This window comes from Monopterus albus, unplaced genomic scaffold, assembly GCF_001952655.1.
Source record: "Monopterus albus unplaced genomic scaffold, M_albus_1.0 scaffold13.1, whole genome shotgun sequence".
NCBI classification, from domain to species: domain Eukaryota; kingdom Metazoa; phylum Chordata; class Actinopteri; order Synbranchiformes; family Synbranchidae; genus Monopterus; species Monopterus albus.
In genome coordinates this window covers 4,461,591-4,475,506 of record NW_018127893.1, presented here as the reverse complement: position 1 = coordinate 4,475,506, position 13,916 = coordinate 4,461,591, and the positions used below count along the sequence as shown (strand labels likewise).

The 13,916-nt window shown below is 39.5% G+C and overlaps 2 protein-coding genes across 7 annotated transcripts in view; one reads left to right on the top strand and one right to left on the bottom strand.

The window, feature by feature from the left end:
• The first annotated feature begins 845 nt into the window (after positions 1-845).
• On the top strand, positions 846-7,950 carry klhdc2 (kelch domain containing 2). 6 transcript variants are annotated; one of them, XM_020591148.1, is made up of 16 exons: positions 868-951; positions 1,028-1,125; positions 1,508-1,762; positions 1,860-1,939; positions 2,039-2,156; positions 2,310-2,422; positions 4,220-4,304; positions 4,638-4,721; positions 4,872-4,952; positions 5,135-5,193; positions 5,392-5,501; positions 5,594-5,666; positions 5,819-5,906; positions 6,004-6,056; positions 6,151-6,295; positions 7,301-7,950. In XM_020591148.1, exons 3-15 carry the CDS (start codon positions 1,535-1,537, stop codon positions 6,272-6,274), a joined length of 1,296 nt encoding a protein of 431 aa, XP_020446804.1. In that variant the 5' UTR covers positions 868-951; positions 1,028-1,125; positions 1,508-1,534; the 3' UTR covers positions 6,275-6,295; positions 7,301-7,950. The 6 variants fall into 6 exon arrangements, with proteins under 6 accessions (XP_020446806.1, XP_020446805.1, XP_020446804.1 ...); XM_020591153.1 differs by having other exon boundaries at positions 870-951; positions 1,028-1,121; XM_020591154.1 differs by having other exon boundaries at positions 870-951; positions 6,151-6,299.
• Positions 7,951-8,049: 99 nt separating this feature from the next.
• The window catches only part of nemf (nuclear export mediator factor), an 11,048-nt gene continuing 5,181 nt past the window's right edge, over positions 8,050-13,916 (bottom strand). The window contains 18 exon segments of the mRNA XM_020591141.1: positions 8,050-8,190; positions 8,863-8,942; positions 9,013-9,056; positions 9,157-9,263; positions 9,430-9,465; positions 9,928-10,042; positions 10,044-10,063; positions 10,180-10,257; positions 10,635-10,788; positions 11,139-11,188; positions 11,283-11,325; positions 11,457-11,733; positions 11,808-11,928; positions 12,007-12,065; positions 12,153-12,210; positions 13,075-13,187; positions 13,299-13,361; positions 13,473-13,576. Coding sequence (XP_020446797.1) covers positions 8,113-8,190; positions 8,863-8,942; positions 9,013-9,056; positions 9,157-9,263; positions 9,430-9,465; positions 9,928-10,042; positions 10,044-10,063; positions 10,180-10,257; positions 10,635-10,788; positions 11,139-11,188; positions 11,283-11,325; positions 11,457-11,733; positions 11,808-11,928; positions 12,007-12,065; positions 12,153-12,210; positions 13,075-13,187; positions 13,299-13,361; positions 13,473-13,576 — 1,600 coding nt within the window. The 3' untranslated portion in view covers positions 8,050-8,112.

The window sequence follows — 13,916 nt, the reverse complement described above, 5'->3', positions numbered from 1 at the left end:
GATGTTTTTGCACAGTAATCAGCACTGAGCAGTCTTGAAGACAAGCAAATGCATATGGATGCTGATTGCTGAAGAATGGCCCTGAAAATGCTGAAATGGATGAAATCCATTGCTGAAATAGCTGAAGGCTGAGATGCAATGCTGAATAATTAAGGAAGATGAAGTGAAAAACTTGAAGTTGGGAATTTAACTTCATTATCTGAAGAAGGTGAGAACTTGAGAGCATTCCTAAAACAGTGGAAGGCTTAATCCCAAAGTGAGAGATAGAAATTAAATGGCTTAAAGTTCTAAAAGAATACATAATTTTTACTGACATCTGACAGATATATTTTGAAGGCAAACCAACCCATGTGTATGAGTGTCTCACTGTGCTACTGTACCTTTATGTGTGTTACTGTGTGACACCGTATTGCTTTGACTGTATATGTTTGGGCGTTTGTTATTTTGTGTATGTGTGTTACTCTGTTGCTGTCTGTCTGTGTCCGGATTATGACTAAACACAAAGTTGTCACACTAACCAATAGCAGTGACTACTGCTGGAACACAGGAATTTCCCCACTGTGGGATCAATATAGTCCCTCCTATCTACCTAAATGTTTTACATTAGTGGTCGACAAGTTTGTTTAAAGGCTGAATGTTTTTTCTAGCTGAAAGTATGCTGGAGTGATTAAGGCTGAAAGAGGAGAAAGATTTTAAGATTCTTTTATTATAAAAAAAATGCTGACAAAAGTATAAAATTTAATAAAACAAGTTGAATAGATGCTACTGACTCAGCATCCACACAAAAGTGTTGGTACTGAGCATTACTACGGTTTCTGTTCTAGTCTACGATGACCTTAGCAAAATGGCGGATTTAAGAGGTCGGCAGCTTCCGGTCGTGCCCAGACTGCTTGTAACGACCTCTCATAAATGGCGCATTTCTGAAATTTGCAAAACAAGAATCTGCCAAGGGTATGTAACGACAGGTACAAACACATTTCAACCTATGTTGTATTTAGCTTGATTTTATAATGCTTTTCTCTCCCAGTTGCAATTGTACTTTTACAACAGTTCTGGAACATTCTGGGTAATTAACATTACCTGACGAACAGCTGATAGGTGGTCACTAGCTTGGTGAACAGGCAAGTAAGTTGGCGCATTTTAAACACGTATATCAGTTAATGTGCGGGGTTGTATTTTTGTTTATTGCTGATGAAAACGCTAAGTTAGCAGCTGACGCTGATTTAGCTAGTAACCTAATTATTTATTTCAGCAAAGTACGCCAGCTGTAACAATGGTGCCAGCTAATGGATACAAACTGCTCAGTACTTTGCACAGCCAGAATAGGCCGATATTTCTGTGTCCTGTTATCTTATATTTCGCAAAAAGCTATTGTCATTTCCTGACATCACTTGCTTTGAATATAGGTTGTTTTCTGTTCTACTTGTACTTTTATTTTTTAGATTAATCAGCTAATCGAGTAATCCTATCAGCACTAACCAAGATGATTTTGCTTTCTGTCTTCTAGCCCTGACAGGAGACAAAAGATAGTGACATGGCAGAGATGGAGGAAGACGTTGGGGATTTGCCAGCCAGAGAAGATGACAATGACTCGGACAGAGATGAAGACGACAGATTGTTTGCTTGGATGGTGAATGATGTGGATGAAGAAGAAGAAGAAGAGGAGGTGGAGGAATTATTTGAGTTGGATATTCCAGCAGAGCGCAGTGGGCATATAGCTGTGGTTCATAGAAACCTCATGTATGTGTGGGGTGGATACAGGGTAAGTATATGTCCTAAAACTATTTTTATTACATTGTTTTGTGTGTTTTTCCCCACAGTCCTCACATTTATTATATTTTATTCCCCACCTATACAAGAATGCTCAAAACCACGGATTCTTTGACTTGTATCTGCCGAGAAATGAGATCTGGACCTACAACATGGAGTCAGGAGTATGGTAATAGCTGTAACATCACAGTTGTATATTTATACCATTGTCATGGGCACTTTTTTTTTCAAACACACAAAGTAGATGAATAACACAGCGTTTTCACAGGACAAAACATACAGCTGGAGGTAACCTGCACACATCCATGTCGGGCAGCTGTGGGGTGTGTGTTGATGGAGTTCTTTACCTATTTGGAGGTCATCATGCCAGGGGAAACACAGACAAGGTACAGTACAGCATACTGCATTAAGTAAATTTCCAATCATCTGCTATTTAAAAGGATTGCACCATGTGTGAACATCAGCCCTTGAAGTATGTCTGTTTCCTGTTTAAGGTGATCAGCTTTCAGAGCTCTTGTTTTCTGTGTGGTGCTTTACAGATCTACCGCCTTCCACTCAGTGCTCCTAGGCTTGTTTGGGAGGAAATGAAGAATCTCAAAGGACTTCCTCCATCCTGCAAGGACAAGTTAGGGTGCTGGGTTCACAAGAACAGGTCAGAGGTGGCTGTTTTTTTTTTTAATTTTTATTTTTTTCTTTTCCTCCTGAATTTGAATGTTTATTAAGTGTTGCTGTGCTATCCAAATACTCACATTGTAAATTTAAAATCACAAATATGCTGGGGAAAGTGGTAGCATGCGCATTCATTTCTTCAGGCTGTTCTCCCAGTTCCCTAGTAGGAAGCCTCAAAAACAAAATGTTGCACACTTTTCTACATGGGTAATTATAACAGTAAAGACAGGAATATTGTTTTTAAGTCGGTCGTATTTAAAGAAATACTCATGCAAAAGTTTAGGCACCCCTTGATAAATAACAGATTTTGGTGATTTTTTTTTTTTTTTTTTTGAAAATTTTTTTTTTTTTTTTTTTTTTTTTTTTTTAATTTTTTTTTTAAAAAAAAAAAAGGAAAAAAAAAAAAAACCCACCAGCCACAACAGTGAGGTAGTGCTGTGGAAGCCAGAAGAAAAATTAAGTTACAGAGAGAAACAGAGAGAAGCAGACAAACAATTAGGCGAGACAGTGGTAAAGAGGAGAGAGAGTCTGAGTGTGTAAATAGAGTTTAAATGTGCAGTAGGAATGAAATTCGCCTTGGGAATGCCTAGGTAAACAAGACAGCCGAGGCTTCGGTGGAGATGCTAATAATACAGAGCTGTTCTTATCAGCTGAGCAGATGGCCTAACCCATCACATCTACTCAAACAGGACCTAAACCATCAGCATTCTAATGAAATTATTTATGATCAAAGATTACGTTCAAAACCTTGAACATACAACCTGACGTTTACCTTCCTGAAAAGATGAGTGGCCAGAGATGGAGGAGGTTTATGATGAGAAAGACAGCGAGCCAGAAAGGGCAGAGAGAGAGTGTGAGTAAGAGGATATATGACAGGGAGTATATAGTATGTTTATGGACACAAACGATGAGAAAAAACACACAGAAAGAGAGGAAGGAAAGGTGGGAGAGGACAAAAACACTTATATATACATATACTTTGCTGGGGAGTGCAGGCAGACGCAGGGGAGAGAGGAAGGACAGACAAACAAACGATGTTCTGAGTGAAAAAATGTAACTGATGGTTTGTTTTAGAGGGCATGTTGCCCCTGTGGATCGTCCTGCCCTGCTGTCTCCTGTCCCCCTGTCTGACCCCTCTGCCCCAGCTTACACCCTGGGCTGCTCTTTTTTATTTTTGTTCAATTTATGGCATAAGAAGTAACTATGCATCACTGTTTGCTGAAAATATTGTGCATTTTTTCCATTTCCAAGAGAAACTGTGTTAACATCTGTTCAAATAAAAAATCACCAAAATCTCTTATTTATCAAGGGGTGCCTAAACTTTTGCATGAGTATTTCTTTATATACATGGTTCAAGGATTTTATTGTCAATTCACCATATGTGAATTCTGCAGGACATGCAGAAAATCGAAATACCGTTTCTCTCTCACCTAGTTGGTTGGGTGCCATAACATTTAGGAACTAAAATAGAATAAAGTAGAATTAGAATAGAATAAGAACTGGATTAGTGTACTGCCTCTAAAAAGAATTCTGTGGGATGGCCTTCAGACACAACAGCGAAATGTCTTTTTGACACTGTCATAAATAAACTGAAACCATTTCTCTCTGTTGAATGACTGTATATTTGAATATACTGTATGTGTAATATGGTAATAGTCAGCCACATGATCATGTTTATTATAATTTGGGTGGTTTACACACAATAATAAATGCTTACCAGTACAGTACAGATTCTCAGGAAAGATATTTGAAGTGATTGTCTGATATTCTCTCTTCCCAGACTTGTATTCTTTGGGGGATATGGCTATGCTCCACAGGGACCTCATAGAGGGACTTTTAAATATGATGAATCATCTTCTCTTGTGGTCTGTAAACAAAAATCCTCTTCACGTGATAAACAGTACAAGTATTTTATAGTTTTATTGGTATTTAGGGGTGTGATGAGATCTTGTGTAGTCAGAAGACAGTCCGGCATATTGTCTGTTTCTGCATATAATTCATACTCAAAGTTGAACTGAAGTGACATTCATTACATGATTAGTTTTAAAAAAAAGTGTTAAAATATCATCTCGTCTTATGAGCTAAATGTATCATCACACACCCTTTTGGTGTATATTTCTAAATTCTGATTCAAACAAAAAAGTACACCAAGTTATACAAAGAAGTAAATCCCCTTGTGTTGGTTGTTGCTGCTGCAGTGGAACAGCCCTGGCCGAGGCTGGAACAATCACATCCATATCCTAGACCTGGATACGTCGACATGGAGCCAGCCCATCACCACGGTAAACAGATGGACACATGCCAGTGTCGCCTCAAAATTTAATTATGCACACACTGAGTCAAAATGCTTTAGAAACATCTTACTCTTGAACAGTAGAAGAGGAAAAATGTGATGACATCCATTTTCTATCTGTTGTTGTGGCCTGATATAGGGGAACACCCCATCACCGAGAGCAGCCCATGCCTGTGCCACAGTTGGTAACAGAGGCTATGTGTTTGGGGGACGATACAAGGTAAGGAAAAATTTAAATAGTTCAAGTTGTGGGTGTATTTAACCTGTTTGTTTTGAACTTCTGTTGTTGAGATGCTATTCTCTACCAGGTAACAAATGTAGTCGTACATTTACCTATTATAAAATGAATAATTTCTGTCCTGTTTAAGTCCAACTTCCATCTCCATATTGTATGTTCCATAGAACTACAGACTAAATGACATGTACTACATTGACCTGGACACATGGGAGTGGCACGAAATGTAAGTGTTCTTTTCATTTACAAGTCTTACCATGGAATAATCTGGGAAGGTAACAGTTCAACCCATCTTAATACCAGGGCACATATCTTGCATGTTTTGCATTTGAACATGCCCACCCCTCTTTTACCTTTTTGAGCATTCTCTGAAATGACTTTTTCCTGCTCTATTCCCTACTGACACCTGTCCCCCTTGCTGTAGGAGCGTTCTCCAGCAGGGCCCTGTGGGCCGCTCTTGGCACTCCTTCACTCCTGTGTCGCCAGACCATATCTTCCTATTCGGAGGTTTCACCACAGACAGAGAGACACTGAGTGAGTCTGGTGCTTTTCCTTGAGCAGCAACTGATCATAGCCACCTCAAAATGATCTTTGGTGTCACAGCGATAATTTAATCTGTTTTTCAGGTGATGCTTGGCTGTACTGTGTGAGTAAAAATGAATGGAAGCCGTTCAAACACAGCCACACCGAGAGCCCCAGGTACATTCTCTCATCACTTGCTGGTGTTTATAGACTAAGCTTCAGCTAAATGACTCTGGAGAGCGACCACTTGTTTGGTGGTGTGTTTGTGAGACTGCTTAACAAGCATACTGTATGTAGAGTGTACTTGTCATTGTGCTTGTGTTTTTCAGGCTGTGGCACACAGCATGCTCTGGTCCTGATGGGGAGGTGTTTGTGTTTGGAGGGTGTGCCAACAACCTGCTGTCTCAACACAGAGCTGTAAGCTTCAAGTCTTATTTGTTATATAACACTTTTTTCACTAAAATACAATAAAATCTTTTCTACTGAATTTGACTTTTTTTTCCCTCCTTGACAGGCTCACAGCAATGAGTTACTGGTTTTCAACGTTCAGCCCAAATCACTGGTTCGGTGAGTGTGTACCGAAGCAAACGTGCACTTATTTTACACCTGCATGTTTTCTTTTCATTGTTATTGCTCAGGTGCACCTGTCCCCACTCTCCAGGTTCTGTATGGAGACCGTTCTGCAGCACAGGGACCGTTTGTCCAATTACTGGGACTGTCTACCTAAACACCTCCTGCACAGCCTCAAGCAGAGAATGGCACATGTCAACACACTGGGCTCCTAGGCAAAGAGCACAGGACAATATGTATGTATGTATGTATGTATGGCTGATATGAGTTTCTCTCAAAACAGATGGTCCTTTTTAGAGCATTAGTTTAAAGGATAAGACTTGTCATTTTCTATATCGGCAGTATTTTCAGCACGTCCCATACAAAGACTAAAACCAACAGTGATTTGCCTCTACTGATAATTAATGTCTGTCACAACTGGATTAGCTTATTCATCTGTGCCATACCCATAATAATGTTCAAAAACACACCACTGCACATAGTGACATATTTCCTAATGTTTAAGAATATCCAGAGATGTTGTGCTTAGCCCTTGACCCTAGCTTCCTTCAGATGCTGTAAAACCTGGTGGCTGTTCAGAGCCTTTGTGTAAAGTTTAAAAAGAATTTAGGGTCTGGTGTTTTCAGTGGTGTTTCCCTGATGTGTTTTAAATTGCTTTTGAGTGGCGGTCAATGGCACAAACGAACAAGATAATCCAGTTCTGACGGATATTGGTTTTAGTCTCTACATGAGGAGTGATTAAAATACTGTTAATATAGAAAATGTCTGGCCTTATCCCTTAATGTGTGTAATGTTTATGCATACAGATAAAAAAAAAACAACCTTAAAGCAATAGTAAACAGCTGTGGATTTGCTGGAAATGTGTTCTGACTATGGTACTGAGATTCACAGGTGAACCTCAGTTTTGTTTGTTTTATTTTTAATTGAGAGAAAGCAGAAGTCCTGCACTACTTTGGGGTTTGCTTTCGTCCGGTTTTAGGTTTTCTTTGTGCTTAACATAATTTGAAGAGCTGAAGTGACAGCATGGTTACCAGGTCTTACTATTGTAGTAATGAAGACGACTTTACCAAGAACTTATTTTTCTCAGAATTCATCAACTACAGTCTGTTACTGTTACAGTGACAGGGCTTCTACTAAGGAGGTGTTGGTGTTTAATGTTAAAATTTGGCATTCTGTGCTAGCCACTGTCATAGTAAATTTACCTTAAATTATGGACAGAAACCCTATTCTTGTCTTTTTAGATGTTCCTGAAGACCACTGAAAGAAACAGTCTGAGGAAAGGCGCTGTGTTATTCAGGCTAGTGGGAAAGATAGCAGGACTTCAGTTTCCTCCTGAAGATTACTGTGTTGGTATAGCCTCGAGCCAAGGGAGGTCGTTCTAGCACAAGTGCCAATCAGATGTTTATTTGGTAATTTCATTGGTCTTTCTTAGAAACCAACTTAATGTCTTAACAGGAAATACAGCAGTGCAGATTTTTTCAGGAAGCCTATTGCTTTAATGATAACTATGAATGACTTTGGTGTGATCACAGACCTAAATAAAAATAGTGCTGTATATCACGCAAAACTATCTACTCCGAAGCCACACAAATGTTAACTTTGAGTTTTTGTTTGTATATACAGTTATTTATAATTTTTTGGAGGAAATCCATAGGTTTGGAAAGAGGTTTTTAAAGCTTGCAAATTGTTCTGCCTTGCTCCTGTAGCATTGGAATTTTACTGAATCAATAACTTAAAATACTTCGTGTACTGGATGGATGTTGAGCCACGTTGCACTAAAATGCTTCATGTCAGTAGGGCTTTGTTTATATGTGCCTGGTTTGCACACTTTTTTTTTTTTTTTGTAGAATACACTGTTGTACCTCAAAGAATAAACACAAACTTTAATTGTGGTCTGTTACTCAGTTTTTGTAATTTATACTATTTCATACAACAAATTGTTGGTCCAAAAAAAAAATCTTTGACATGATATTATCTGTAACAGGGCCACTGTACTGATGGTCGACTGTAACCCTCATGTTTGAAAGGTAGAGCCATGTCTGTATTCACCTGTTCATTTCTTCTTGGCAGCCAGCAGGTTGGGAGCAGACACTTTAACTTTTCCTGGCATGTTTCTAGATAGATCAACGTCCTGTAACACAGGAGGTCAGAGGGAATGATGAGAAAAGTTAATTTAGGGCTGCAACTAAATTATTTTGATTATAGATTTTTTTCTTTTAAATCTCAAGATGCCCTATGCATCTAACGAGGAGTGGCGTCAGTGACCTACAGCTCAAAGTAGCAATGGAAGAGGTGATTTAAGACTGCAAAACAGTAAGTCTTTTATTGTTAAGCCGTTTTCAGATTGGACATGATGCGCGCTGTGCACTGAAGTAAAAAAAAAAAAAAAAAACTTGGGCGCAGCGCTCTCTGTGACGACACTTCAACGCATCCAATGCCAGAGAACATGGCAGACCCATACCACCTTCTTCTTCACTGCAGCTCGTCTCCTCCTCCTCATCAATACAACTAAAGCCAGAGCTTTTCACTGACATGTAGATGGGTACATTGTGCATCTGAGTCTGCTGCCCGAAAAATTTGTTCTAACCACCTCCTGGTAAACTTTTTGGTTGCATAGCAACTGGTGCCTAACGTGCGCCCTCTTCCCCTTTGCTGCGCTCACCCCCGCTGTGAGTGCAACACATATCTAAAAACAGCTTTAACAGTGAATTCTCTTGCTTTACCGGTTGATTTTTTTTTTTTTTTGGCACTGCATGTTAAGAATAGAATTGTTCTGCTATTAAAATGCAGTTAAATTCTTTACCTTGACGCTACGGAACAGGTCTTTTTCTCTGGTTGAGCCCTCTTTGGCTTTCATAAAGCTGAGAACTGCAGTGCGGGCAGCTGGCAGGAAAAACAAATGTCACTAAAGAAAGTTACTGGTTGATGAACATTACAGTGAATTTATTCTTACCTTTTCCTTTCTTCTGAGAACCTGGTGTCAGTTTCACCTTATGTCTGCATGGGGAAAAAAAAAAAAAAAAAAAAAAACTTAGTCCGTGCACTCTTAATTTCTTTTTTTTTTATCCAAATGTTGATGGATTTTTGTTACACATACTTGTAGTTGGAAAGGGCAGTGTAGGGAGCACAGACTGGCACAGCAAACAGCAGCACATCTTCAGGGTGCGGCTGTCCTGTCAGAGAGGTGAGCAGATTCTCTGCTTCCTGAGATGACAAAAATGCTAAATTACACAAAGCAGCAGCCGTGTTACTGGGTTAAAATGAATGATTCAGAATTAAGCATTACAGAAATTTAGTCAAGGAGTAAATGTCTTATCTTGTTAAACCTTCAAATTTTCCACAGTTAAAATGTTTTACAGTGAAAACCTACCTCTGCTCCAGGGTTGTCCTGGTCTATATCATCATCCTGATATAGAAGACATCTTTAGTTAATGTATAGAATTGTAAAAAAAAAAAAACCAGTAAGGAGAAACTGGTATTTGGCAGTTAAATCAAAAAAGGTCAAGATTAAAACTAACATTTGCTCATCCTTGTGTTTATAGTGGTTGATTAGTTACTGTCTCTGGCCAAAGCACAGTATTTGTCAAATTACATTCTGTTGTAAATTAGCAGATAACTCAGGAGTCAATGATCACGGACATCAATGTAGTCTATCAAAGTGTAAAAATAATTGTCAGGTCATAATAGATGAGGGTGTGCTGAAAAATGTTATACCAAACATTTCTTCATTATAGAAAGGTAAAATCAAAACAGCCAAAAATAGTCCAAGAGTCTAAAGGGTTAAATTACTACATATTACTCTATTTAGTATCTAGTCAATACAAAAAACAACTGAAGAGGATGGACAATATTCTTGACACTTATCTACCTTGTCCTCCTGTTCACCTCCCTCCTCCCCAGGCTTCCTCTCCTCATCCTCTCCTTCCGTCAGCTCTGGTTTCCTCGCTGCAGTCTCCACGTGACGAGGTTTCTGAGAGGGGGGTTTCTTTGGTGGAACCTGCTGACTAAGAGAGAAAGAGAGTCGGTGTTATTTACTGCGTCGGTATGAAAGAGGAACAACACTGTACAGGAGTCGCCACAGTGTGACAAAGGTTGTGGGGTCATTGTTATTCTTCCTCACCCCGAGGAGCTGCAGCATGAGCTCCCTGTCCTCTTCATCCTGGTCTTTGTACTTCTCTTTGATCTTCTTCATCTTGTTCTTGGTGACAACAGGAGGAAAAACGTGTACAGGCGGAAGCATGAGTTCAACATGCATCCATCAAATAAGAACATTACAACACCTAAAACGTGTATACTGCTGCTTAAGAATTCTTGACCTCATCTGAAATATTATAGGCCTCTTTTAGCAACTCGTACTGGAAAAACCTTTTCCTAATGTCGTTTTTAAAAATTACATTGTTACTTAATGTGTTTTTCTTCTGAGGTTTATTTCACTCTCTTGAATGTTCCTGTATATTTTATGTTTCTCTTTTTGATTTATCTCCCATAAAAAAGGATTTGTAAGTTTTTAAAAAGAAAATGTTTCAGAATCCGTGTTAAGATCTGGCCCTCAGCTTCTCTCCAAACTCCTCTTACCCTCTGGCCTCTCTTCAGTGGCTGCTGCGAGGAACCTCCCCCTCCTCCTCCTCCATTTTTGGAGCCCTGATCAACTGCCGATCCACCAGATGGAACCTCAGGCTTCTCCTCATTGTCACAACCCTCCTGTTTCTGCTTCTTCTTTTTCTCTTCTCTAGTGGCAAAGACAAAAGCACCTGAGGCTGGTCATGCCTCTTTGGACCAATCAACACTTCTATAAAAGCTATATAAAATATAGTCAACTTTAGTTTGGGGAAAAAGGCGAAATGCCTCAAAAATTATGAAAACATAAGGAGCAAGCTTCCACTAAAGCGCATGTCGGTTATTTCACTTGATTTCCACAGTCTGTCTCCAATATGTTCACTGAACAAGGTGTTATGAGAGGTTTAACTCATTCGAGTTGGAAGTAAGTCTCTGTGTGCTGAAGACGTATAGTTTTTTTCAAAGGATGATGATCCTGCTCACCTTTATCAAGTTACATGTGTTTTTGTTCCATTCACTCACCGTCTCTGCTTGGCAGTCATGTGTTTCTTCCCCTGACAGTCTGCATCAGCCTTAAAGCAAATTAAGAGATTAATATCAGAAGATGAAGTGGTAGAAATGTATGATTTGATGGAATTATAAATAAATATGGCTGTAACTAATTACTTGAGTGGTTGTTTCCTTTTTGAAGCCAGGGTTTGGAGTATTCCTAGAAATAAAGAGACTTTATTTAGGTACTATTTATTGTCATGTGCAGTGATGGAACTATTAGTAGTGAGCTGGGAAGTATCAATCTCTTCCTGAAGTGTTTGGTCCAGTGTGTAGCAGTGGTAACATTACCTGCTGGGCTGTAAATGAGTGAGGGAGATGGTTGTATCAGGAAAGCTGAATTCATCACTCTCTTCATCCTTCCCGTCGTCTTCCTCTCCCTCCACCTCCATGTTCCTCTGCTCTGACGGCCTCTCTCCTGTGTCTGCTGCAGCCTCCTCAGGAACAGTGCTCAGGTCTCTGCTCGCAACATCACCCCCTTCAACCGTGTTTGCCTTTTTCACCTCCTTGTTCTCTCCATCTCCTTCTGCTCCTTCTTCACCTCGATCTTCATTACTGCTGTCATCACCTGAAAAAGCAACCGAATCAGTTCCAGTACTCGACTACAGTAAATACAAAGCAGTTGGTATGATTATGTCCTACCTATTAGCTCCTCTCCCTCCTCTAACAGCTCTGCAGTTCTGGATGTGACCTCCTCCATGTTTTCCTCCACAGTCTTCACTTTTCGCTCCCCTTTGTGCCGAAACACACTCTCTTCGTCTACCTGTATACAGGAGATCATGAAACATTTCTGTTTGGAGGACAGAGCTTAAATGTATTCACAGCTCACTATGTTATTTACCTTGAAGAGGAATCCAAAGCCCATAATCAAGTAAGAAGGGGGCAGAAAATTCTTCTTTCCTGAATAGAAATACAACAGAAATAATAAAGTTTTATGTTTGATGTCCTTGGGGCTCTTCTGGTGAATAAAAAACTAGTGTTTTATACCTCTGATCATGAAACTTCCAGTGGTCAGGTACTCTCCAGTGGGAGCTGTCTTAGACACCTAAAGAAAAATAATAAATATATTAATGCTTATCACTAAAGAGCAATGTCAAATTTTAATTCTTTTGTTGCTCATAGTCTATTATTTGATATCACACTTTGCACTTATATGTTTACGATATCCTGTGGAGTTTATGGCCAAGAGCATAATTATGGGCAGTGTTTTTATGAAAGGGTCTCCACTGTGTTTGTAATAACCTTGGTGTAAATATAACCACTGTATACATCAGTCTGAAAGCTCTTCTACCATAATGCCCATATACATATAAATGCTGTCTCTTTTGTTCTCCTATTTTTGGTTGCACACATTCTCTTTAATGCACACACAGTTTATTCTCATGTTATTGCTCTATTTTTATTCTCATTGTTATTTTCTATTCCTGTTGCCTTACAACACATTGAGAGTCCCTGTACTGGAGTCACAATTCCTGTAGGTTCAAACATACTTGGCCATTAAAGATGACTCTGATTTAAAATACTTTTACAGCACATGAGAAGTCTCTCAGAGTTCTTATCCAAAAGGTGGTTAGGGTTAGAGGCAATGGTAAAATAAAAATAAAACATTATTCCTTTCTTTTCATGCCTGAAATTTATTTGTAGTCGCAGTAGTTAACTACACAAAAATAGGCAAAAAATATAATTTAACTACTTCAGTCACTGCACAGCTACACAACCCTTCTATTGTTATTCCAATTTTTTTAAACTTGACAAAATATGGCCTGCGAATTGGCCCTGCCTGCCACCTAGTGAAGGTTCTAAAAACCATTTTTCAAACCGCGAATAGTCGCCTCCTTCCAGAAACATTGAGAGGAGGGAGGAGCCAGACACAGCTATCCAGTGTAGCCGTCCAACATCCGTGACTCACCTGATGATGATGGACCCACCATGCGCTGGTGACGATCTTGGCATCCCAAGCAGCACTGTAACACACAGCCATAGTGCCAGCCTCCGTCAGAGTACGAGGAGGGACAGGAACGCCTGGAACAAGGACAACCAGAGGTGGAGAGGGGTAGGACGTCAAATTATTTTTAAAAGTAACATTCAGTAGCGCACAAACTGATCAGGGTTGATCCACTAGGTTCTATGTACCTGAGGGGTTTTTAATGACACAACTAGTTGCTCCATGGAGGTCAGCATGAACATAGATATCACCTGTCAAAATAAAAGTACACATAATGAGGTAAAGCAGCTCAGTTTTGAATACCTTCATAACTGAGGTGTTTATTTAAGGTAAGACCGTGCGTGTGAAAGTTTGTCCATTACCAGCCCTGAAGTAGCGTTTCACAATGATCTCGTTCTGCTGCTGGTCCCTTCCTGCAATGATGAGATAATTCTCTGAGCTGATGAACCACAGGAACTTCTCAAACCTACAAAAAGGGGAAAAAAGAGGTACAGTGCACATCAGGTACATATAAAACATACATACATACAGAAAAAAGTCTGGACCTACAGTATGTACAGTGCCTTGCGAAAGTATTCGGCCCCCTTGAACTTTGCGACCTTTTGCCACATTTCAGGCTTCAAACATAAAGATATAAAACTGTAATTTTTTGTGAAGAATCAACAACAAGTGGGACACAATCATGAAGTGGAACGAAATTTATTGGATATGTCAAACTTTTTTAACAAATAAAAAACTGAAAAATTGGGCGTGCAAAATTATTCAGCCCCCTTAAGTTAATACTTTGTAGCGCCACCTTTTGCTGC